The sequence below is a fragment of the Brachypodium distachyon genome, chromosome 2, assembly GCF_000005505.3.
Source record: "Brachypodium distachyon strain Bd21 chromosome 2, Brachypodium_distachyon_v3.0, whole genome shotgun sequence".
In the NCBI taxonomy this organism is placed as follows: Eukaryota; Viridiplantae; Streptophyta; class Magnoliopsida; order Poales; family Poaceae; genus Brachypodium; species Brachypodium distachyon.
The window spans coordinates 46,842,301-46,851,657 of record NC_016132.3 but is presented as its reverse complement, the minus strand read 5'-3'; the positions used below and the strand labels follow the sequence as shown (position 1 = coordinate 46,851,657).

Genomic DNA, 9,357 nt, shown 5'->3' with positions numbered 1-9,357 from the left:
AGATTTTGGTTTTGGATTGGTGAGATTCAGCGGCGGAGGGCAAAAGGAGTAGTGGCTGAGCCGCTAAGGCCGTGCCGTCACCACGGCAGCTCGGTGGTTACCGGCAGCGGCGGGGAAGGAGGTTGGCGGCCGGGTTAGAAGCGAGGGCACCTCCCCCCCGGCTCGGCCTCTTCCTCTTAGCTCCCAGCCGATTGAGGAGGAGCTTAGTTGCTCTGTTGTGCCTGTTGTATGAACACGACGGAGGTAATTCGGCAATCACTCTAGCTTAGCTGCTTCCCTCTCCTTCCACCACCATATCGATATGTCTGCATTAGCACTGTTCTCATTATAATGCTAATTTTTGGCCGGGCTGGATACATATATGTTCACCAGCATAACTAATCAGTGAAATAGAACTTGATCTGAAATCCACGAGGACATGTTAATTTTCTAATCTTCTTCGTGATCTGAAACAAATAGATGGATGGTCTCCTCTCAGATGAAGGTATCCTGGTGTGTAGAAGATAATGTCAACTAAACAATAAAGCCTAGGAGATACTCATAGTTATTACATTACAGTTGCCAGAGGCAAAAAAAGGACTACATCCAAAATCATTAAATAACACAACTAATGTTTATCTCTGATCCATCGTATCTTTGAGCCCTCCAATTCCATCAAAAGTTAATTGTGGAGATCTGGATATAGCAGAAGAACTTTGCTGAATTTGAAACAACATGCTTGTATATTTTCCTATAATTGAGGGCATAATAACGGCCGATGATTCCTGCAGCAAATAAATTCATAAGGTGAATGGGATGTTGAAGTACTTATTACAAATAAAGAGACCAAAACCAAAGATACCTCAATTGTCCCATATGGTACTCCGGCTGTCATGGTTGGGTTCATTTCGCCACTAGTGCCCAAGTTAATTGATCCCTGCAATTAATAATTCATAAAATGATCTGAATCTCAAAGTATTTATTAGAAGCAAAGATATGAGGAGAATATGTACCTCAAATGTTTCATACGGTAGTGGAGTTGTTATGCTTCGATTTATGTTGCTAGAACTAATGCCCAAGTCAAAAGATTCCTGCTCCAAATAAAGTCATAAAATTACGTGGATGCTCAAGTATGTACTAAAAAAATAAAGAGATAAGAAACAAAGATACTTGAATTGTGCTACAAAAATCTCGTCCATCCAAATAAGAACTTTGTTGAATCTGTATCAGAGAACATAACCGTAAACTTATAAATATACACGGTAGACATAGATGGTGTTAAATAGATATGAAACAAAAATAGCTACCTCATGTTCCATCTCCTCTTGTCGAAGAATGTCATTCTCAGATGATTTTCTTTTTGCATTGCTTCTTTTATTTTTCAATTTCATGGCACTAGTCTGAAATAAACACTAAATTAGTAAACTTAAAAAAGTATAGAGATTTTCAAAACCAGATGAAAGATGCAAAAACGATTACATAAATACTATAATTACCTGCTAATGCTGATGTTGAAGATGTAGCTGTTTGCAGCCCTGGCAATCTGAGGTTGTCGCTCGCCGTCTGGCTGGTGCACGTCGAACAAACCACTCGCCGCTGCTCGTCGAGGTGCACGGCGTTGGTCAATCTGAACGACGACAAGCTACTGTAATCGCTCATGCACACACGATCAACGGCAATGTCGATCGATCATCAAGCGTTGAAAGCGATACAGGAAAAGACGAAAGGAGGAACAAATCGTGAAACAAACCGCTGGCCGCCGATCACCGAGGTGCACGTCGCGTCGCTGGTCAATCCGAACGAGTACAGGCAACTCATCGCCGCTCCTAGACAGATGATCTGTCGGTCGATCAACGGGTATTGAAATTTATACGAAAAAGACGGCAGCCGGCCGAGCTAACAGAGATGGCGCAGTTCTCATCCCACGGAACGGAGGCGGCGCCCTGGTCAATCTGAACCGAGGGAGAGGAGAGTTGCCTAATTAGCGGAACTGACTTTTATTTAGTTTTTTCGTTTTTCTTTTACTTCAAGGCCACGTAGTACTTTTTTCCTACTCAGCCCGTGACATTCCGTAAGTTGCATGTACGTCTAGCGTTACTGACACGGCTGCCCAACCAACAGGAAATCTTCCCCTCGGAAGAAATTAGAAATCCACCAAGCGGAGCCCCGATCCCCTTCCCATCCCTTCTTCTCCTTCTTGCCTGGAGCCGCCACCGCCCGCTGGCCGCCCCGCGCAGTCCTGTCCTCTCGTCTCCGCCTTGTCCCTTCTCCCCGCCGCTCGGTGGCCGCCATCGTCCTCGACCTTTTTTTTTTGGCCGGGCTCTCCCGTAAATACCGCTCTACGCCCGCCGACAGGCGGGGCCAAGACGTTGTGTTTAGGCCACATGTCAGTCACTTCCGTGCTTATTTCTGCGTGCGGTTAAAGTCACCCGGTACCGTTCGCGACTAGTCCTGGTGTGGAGGTGGAGTCCAGGTCGGGCTCGCCGCCTCCGATTCGATCCCCTCACAGCGGAACTCATCAGGGATCAATTGCTGCTTCAAAGCGCGGACAAATTCAGCAGATAGATAACTTTGGAATCCCACAGGCGCGAGAGCAGCGACCGCAGAGTCCCGACTGTCTGCTGCGACATGAAGCCCAAGGCTGCCGGCGGCGGCGGCGATAAGGGCCGTGGCGTGGACCCTTCGCTGCCGCGGTTCAAGTGCCAGGAGTGCCACCGGGCGCTCGTGGTCATCGGCGTGGAGTCCTTCGCCGATAGGCTTCCCGCTCACGCCAACTCCGGTAGCCCCCTGGGATTCATTCCCCTTTCTTTTTTAACAAGCCCGTCGCGATAGCATTACTTTGTTGTAAGATGCTGAATAGTTTTAGTGCTATGGGAGCCGGAGAATTCTGCACAACTGAATTGTCTGCAAGAAGTGCAGTTTATATAGTAAATAGTTTTTTTTGTGTGTGTGTCATAAGGTTCTGATGGAATGCATGGTTGGTAACTGTTTCTGGAGATATGTTTTGTTGGTAACTGTTTCTGGAGAAATGTAGTTTTTATCTGGCCGATATTAGGCGAGAAATCCAAGTCTGCAATTTGTGGTACTTGCCCGATCCATATTAGTTGTCGAAATATTACATGTATCTCGATGCTTTTTCGGCATAGATACATTCATATTTGGGCAAATTTAAGACAATTAATATGGATCGGAGGGAGTATCATTTTGTTCAATATGGTAGTGGCACCTACATAACTCGCATGTACAAAGGAAAATATCCATATCATTGTAAGTTAAAGTGGGAAAAAAGTTTCTATATTCATCATGGGTTGGTGCTAACCATTCCTCTTTATTTACTTTTCATGATGCTACCTGCTGGAATTGCCTCTACTTGCGTCAGTTCAAAAATTAAACTGTTCCATTGCTTAGCCTAAGATAAGGTTTCACATTTGCTTGCTTTCTTTTCTGTAAACTGGTGCATTGTTGTAACAGATTTGTCTTCAAAGCAGTTTAAATTTCCATTTCTTGTGAACATCACTAATGAAGTTTCTCGAGTATTCTGTTTTATGGTATTAGTGGTTCTTATCTATTGTGTCATTAATTAATGGATACAGGTATGCATGCATCCTCTGTTCAGGGCAGTATTATGGGCGCGAGCAGGATGGATAGTTCTTACGTGGTACTATCCAAGCAGAACAAATCTCCAGGCCCTGGAATCCCCCCACGCCCACCAAGTGCAGCAGCCCGGCATGTTGAGCCAAACCAATCAACAAGAGCAATAGAGGGGTCATATATAATGCTTCCACCTGCTGCTGCTTCCATATACAATACATCTGCCTCTGAAGGAGGTGGTGCACATCTGCCACCTCCAAATCTTAACTCCACTAGCCCTTCACCAGGAAACAATTCGGGATTTCACTCTAGTGTGACTGTTTTGAAACGGGCATTTGAGATTGCTAGTTCACAAACTCAGGTACAGTAAGATACTTTAAATGTCTCAGTATTGAATGTGTCGCGTGCGTGCACGTGCTTGTTACTGTTTCATATTATTATACACAGTTAGCTTAATACGGGTATTTGTGATTGCTGCTTCGCAAACTCAGGTGCAATAAGTGGCTTTAAAATGTCTTAATATTGATGTATGCGTATGCGCGTTATGCATGTCATGTTTCTGCAAAAAAAAAATCTTTTGCTGTTATTGCATCAGATTTGGCATCAATTTTTCTGCTGCATTTATGGACATCACTACATTTATTAGTGCCTTCAGTATTAGAAGGTGGGTTTTAATTTTAGAAAATGAATGCTCAAAAGTGTGAATATGCAATGTACTTGCAGGTTGAGCAGCCACTGTGTCTGGAATGTATGAGGGTGCTTTCTGATAAGATGGATAAGGAGGTTGAGGACGTAAATACTGACATTAAATCTTATGACGCTTGTCTTCAACGTTTGGAGCAAGAATCGTACAACATCCTTAGTGATGCTGATTTCCACAAGGAGAAACAAAAGGTGTCAATCTCTGTTACATATACATGTTAGATGATAATTAATACGTTCAAAATATGCCTGGTTTACTGCTTAGTCATGATACAATGTATATAAATCTTCCCCAATTGAAATAAAATATTAGTAAGTTTCAAATGTGTGCTAGTGCTCGGACAGCTACCCGGGAGTATAGAATAATCGGACAGAAGTTAGCAGCAAGTCTGTAAAACATGGAAGCAACTGTAGTTTAAGCATATGGTTGGTAATCACACCTTGACGCACATGTCAACAGCCCTAAAGCAGAAATTACATGAAACGTTCTATGATACCTCCAGTTCTGGACTTACTTTTGTATGATTTGTGTAGTTGACATGTTGTACTTTCCAACCCAGCTAGTTACAACCTTGGTAAGTAGAAAAAGTTTATGCTTTGTATGCCGAACAGACTGAAAAGTTATCTATATAAGAGAGGTGCTCAGTTTGGAAGAAGACAACGAAAGAGAAAGGAATAGTTTTCATTAGTAAATCAGATATGTAGGCACTAGACAGTGCCTTCAATGAAAATTTAGTCAATTTCCAATACTTCAGTGTAAGAAATGATCTGTTTATAATGATAATAAAGTGTTGCCATTCATGAATATGTGTAGTGGTTCTGTAGAAGACATTTTTTATATGTTTAAATTTATTTATTTTTTAAACTAGTCAGCTTCATTAGTTTCTTGCAGCTGTACAAAAACATTCAACACTCATACAAATTCCATTTGCAATATGTACCTTCTGCCATTTCAGATAGAGGAGGAAGAAAAGAAACTTAAGGCTGCTATTGAAGAAGTTGAAAAGCAATATTCAGAAGTTACTTCTGAGATGAAGGATCTTGAAACAAAATCTAAACAATTTGAAGAATTAGAAGAGCGGTTTGTCTTTTTTTCACAATGCCACTTCCCATTCAGGCATCATGCTATTAGTTTTGAATTATTCTACAGGAAGAAGGGTGCACTCTGAAATTAATTTTTATTTAACTTTGGGTGTGAGCATGCACTAATTGGAGGCTATCCACCTAGTCATTTTTTTTCTTTGTCTTCATGATGTGTTGTGGTACTGTTCTTTAGTATGAGTACAAATGTACAATACAGTTACAGCAAAAGGCATTAAGGTAAAGGCACTAGGACAGTATTATATTCTAGTATAGCCAGCCACTTCTCACTTCATGATATGGCTGTTGAAATTAAACCGACTGTTTATATTAAGTAGTCCACTGAAAACAGTATTTCGTATATTGGTACCAAAAGAGACCAACGCCACACAGGCATGGTATCGTTTTGGCCTTTTGGGCAATATAAACCTTTTTGTTGACTTTGTGTTATTTGTAAATGCCAAGTTCTTTTTAAACAGAACTAATGTATCAATATTTCTATGTAGGTATTGGCATGAATTCAACAGCTTTCAATTTCAGCTGACATCTCACCAGGTGCATACCTATTTACAAGGCATTCAAATATCTGCTTCTCAGAATAACAATATACTGTTTTCTTCTTGTCACATTTTGGGATCTCCTTTGTTCTCGTTTGCGCAAAAAATAATACAGTAGCATTTTCTAACTGATAGTACAAGTACAATCAGCAATACATTTTGTTCCAGGTCATTTATTTTATGATTCTATATTCTGTTGGCAGAAATAAACATCTTTTGAAAAGCCAATATTGTTGACGCCATTTGCTTAGTTGCCTAATGTGTGTATTGCTGCCTATTTCTTTCTTTTAAGCTGCGTTGTTGTGTTCCAAATATCTTTGTTTTAGACCATCGTTATTTTGTTCCTCCTTCTATATATGCATTCTTTCTTATGTTTGAACCATTTGTTAACACTTTCTCCTTATGTTTTGACTTTTCAGGAAGAAAGAGATGCCGTTTTGGCCAAGATAGAAGTTTCACAGGTTCACCTGGAATTGTTAAAGCGTACAAATGTCCTTAATGATGCATTCTATATTTCACATGATGGAGTGATCGGAACAATAAACAACTTCCGTCTCGGTCGCCTCCCTAATGTACAGGTAACTATGCAAATAGTGCAGATGCCACGTCAGTCCATTAACTGTCTTCTGTGCTTCACTTGTGTTCTATTCATACTTGGAGTACACACATTTTATCCTCTGTACTAACACCACAAATCTTTGTTGCTCTGACCTTAGGTTGAGTGGGATGAAATAAATGCTGCTTGGGGTCAGGCTGCTCTTCTGCTGCATACCATGGCTCAGTACTTCCCAAAATTTCAGTATCCTTGATGCACATGACCTTTTTACCACAAATTGTTTACTATTGATAAGTGCATGTTCTTTTATTGTTACATAGCATAAAAATGATAATAGGTAGTAATAATTTTGTACACTAGAATTGTTCTGAAATGATTTTGCTATCTAGTTCCTGAACTTATCAAGATACCGGATCAAGATTCACCCTATGGGAAGCTATCCAAGAGTCACAGACATCAACAATAATACCTATGAATTGTAAGCTTTATCCTGGAAATTTACTTCCCTTCTGCCTTGGAAGATATCTGGTCTCATTAAATAGCCGGATGATGCTTATTTTATGAAACATGCTGACATATATGATAGTAAGATAGATGGATTGAACATATTTTACATATCTATTTATGATTTCCGATATGCTTTCTCTTAGGATTCATTATGTTTTTATTATGGAAAGAATATTCGTTAAAGGGGAAGTTATAATATCACCATTGATTTATTTGGACCTTTATCTTGTATAATTTTTTCTCCTGTTGTTGGTAGTGCAATTTCATTATGGTTTATAAGTTATAACATGCATTGTTGAGGTTCAGGTTTGGTCCTGTGAATTTATTCTGGAGCACCCGGTTTGACAAAGCCATGACATGGTTTCTGACTTGCCTTCAAGAGTTCGCTGAGTTTGCCATAAGTTTGGATCAAGAGAACAATGTTCCAAGTGACAAGTCATTGAAGCTTCCTTACAAGTAACTGTTACTGCAACTTTCTTGGTTCTGGCAGTATTTCTGAATTTCATGATCCATTCTTAAAGTGTCTCAATTTCATGACTCGTCACTGAAGGTTCACTTATAGTGGAAATAAATAATCATAAAAGCGGAAGATATGCACCACCTTCTGGATCTTTTTTTGTATCCATGTGTTATTAAATTTGTTCTCCTTTTGTTTCGCAGGATTGATAACGACAAAGTTGGGAGCCACACCATCTTCTTAAGTTTTAATAAACTTGAGAGCTGGACAAAGGCGCTAAAATATATGTTGTGCAACCTGAAGTGGGTTCTCTACTGGTTTATTGGCAATACAAGTTTTGCACCACCCTCTGCATCTTTGTACTTGGCGCAGTCTCCAAACAAAACGAGCTGACGTCGTGTTTAAACACTGACGATGTCACTGACATTAGACCCCAAGTCTCTCATGGTAGCTGTGATGTTGACCAATGACAATGACATGTGCATTTGATGTACAGTACATAATATACCAGGTATAGCTAGCCTTCTTCTTCCTTGCAAGTCATGGATTTATGTACCTGCCCATTGTGTGTGTATATGGACTGCATGAATCCCATTACTATGCATCAGTTGCCCACAAAATAGTACCGTACTGAATTCCCTGTTTGAAGTGCACTTCAAATTACTTTTTTTTTGTTGACATGTTTGAATTTGAGTCAATTTCATTGTGGCGCGACTTATCAAGAAACATGTTGAAAGAATTTATTGGATTGGCGCAAACCAATCTTTCCTGCACAAGATTTCATATCTAAATTCATGAGCATGGGGAATTGATATGCATCTCTTGTGAAATCTTTGCGTGTTCATTGCTCGGAATTTCCTGACGTTCGATGTCCATCAACATGCATGCCCTTCTTTGGTGGGGCGAGTAGGTTTTATATCGTCCCTAATTTAGAACTATTTTCTTTATTCCTCGGTGGCCGAAAGTTGCTGCCAACTTGGGGATGAAACGCACACGCTGTCGGCCAAACGGACTTGTGATTCAGGTGGCGTGACTTGGCTCCGCTGCCGCGTTTTTCCTCACAAACAGAAGGGGTGATCTGTAGTTCAATCGATCGAGAGCGACGCATCCCAGGAGTAAAGCGTCCGGCTTTGATCGGAAGGACAAACGTGCACAACACACCGGCCAGCGACGGCCGACGAGAGCTTTCCTGAAAAGTCCCGACGAGCCGAAGACGCGCGCTGGCCGGACACGTGCATCGCGACTAAAAAAAGGAACAGATCATCATCCTTGCTTAGTTGCTTCCACTCGAACGCCACGCAGCGGAATCATGGTCCGACGGCTCTGCGAGACAGGGATCAGCGGCACACGAACGGTGCGCGGTGGGCGTTGATGAAGCCCGGCGCGGCGACGGAATACAGGATCGATCAACGTTTTTTATTTCTGCTTTTAGAAGGGAGACGCACACAGGATACCACGATAGCACTGAACCGGCAGGACTTGGGAATACAGACCGTGCACGTGGCGTCGGATGTTGGTGTGGGTTAGTTAACTTTCCGAAGTTTGTTTTTACAAAGTGTACAACGGTGGGTAGAATTTTGAAGGTATCTATCTAAACTGTCATTAATCGTCAAAAGAACATTGTGGTTATGCGCCCTTTTCTAAACAGAAAAACATAAATGTTAGTTGATGCGACGGAATCGTTGAATTAAAATCTGCCTGACATCTTCCCTCCCTTTTCTCCCACATGCTCTTGTTGGATTAAGACCCGACGGCTAAATGCGTCGACTGATCTTTAACTAAAAAATATATGGGATTTCTCAATAGCAAAAATGTTCTCAACATTTGGGTTTGAAATCCTAAAATAAAATACATTATGGAATTCCAAGAACTAACATATTTGGCTGGTACCCAATTGTTGAGATTTCATGGAATCAACATTAGTTCCT

The 9,357-nt window shown here is 41.1% G+C and overlaps 2 protein-coding genes across 2 annotated transcripts; one reads left to right on the top strand and one right to left on the bottom strand.

The window, feature by feature from the left end:
• Positions 1 to 614: 614 nt before the first annotated feature.
• LOC112270759 lies at positions 615 to 1,727 on the bottom strand. The gene is made up of 6 exons (XM_024458850.1): positions 1,476 to 1,727; positions 1,287 to 1,379; positions 1,150 to 1,200; positions 993 to 1,070; positions 842 to 916; positions 615 to 764 (listed from the first exon to the last, which is right to left on the bottom strand). Exons 2-6 carry the CDS (start codon positions 1,368 to 1,370, stop codon positions 615 to 617), a joined length of 438 nt encoding a protein of 145 aa, XP_024314618.1. The 5' UTR covers positions 1,371 to 1,379; positions 1,476 to 1,727.
• A 356-nt stretch (positions 1,728 to 2,083) lies between these two features.
• Positions 2,084 to 8,107, top strand: LOC100840314 (beclin-1-like protein). The gene is made up of 10 exons (XM_003569522.4): positions 2,084 to 2,758; positions 3,573 to 3,931; positions 4,294 to 4,464; positions 5,229 to 5,353; positions 5,859 to 5,907; positions 6,329 to 6,487; positions 6,626 to 6,708; positions 6,872 to 6,943; positions 7,279 to 7,428; positions 7,633 to 8,107. The coding sequence occupies exons 1-10, from the start codon at positions 2,608 to 2,610 to the stop codon at positions 7,820 to 7,822; spliced, it is 1,509 nt and encodes a 502-aa protein (XP_003569570.1). The 5' UTR covers positions 2,084 to 2,607; the 3' UTR covers positions 7,823 to 8,107.
• The last annotated feature ends 1,250 nt before the right edge of the window (positions 8,108 to 9,357 follow it).

Bases quoted from the DNA above. Each gene is read 5' to 3' on its own strand.
- LOC112270759 (XM_024458850.1), bottom strand. From the start codon at position 1,370: ATGAAATTGAAAAATAAAAGAAGCAATGCAAAAAGAAAATCATCTGAG. The intron at 1,201-1,286 runs GTAGCTATTTTT...TCTCTGATACAG, and splicing joins AAGAGGAGATGGAACATGAG to ATTCAACAAAGTTCTTATTT. The intron at 1,071-1,149 runs GTATCTTTGTTT...TATTTGGAGCAG, and splicing joins ATTTTTGTAGCACAATTCAA to GAATCTTTTGACTTGGGCAT.
- LOC100840314 (XM_003569522.4), top strand. From the start codon at position 2,608: ATGAAGCCCAAGGCTGCCGGCGGCGGCGGCGATAAGGGCCGTGGCGTG. The intron at 2,759-3,572 runs GTAGCCCCCTGG...TAATGGATACAG, and splicing joins TCCCGCTCACGCCAACTCCG to GTATGCATGCATCCTCTGTT. The intron at 3,932-4,293 runs GTACAGTAAGAT...ATGTACTTGCAG, and splicing joins TTGCTAGTTCACAAACTCAG to GTTGAGCAGCCACTGTGTCT.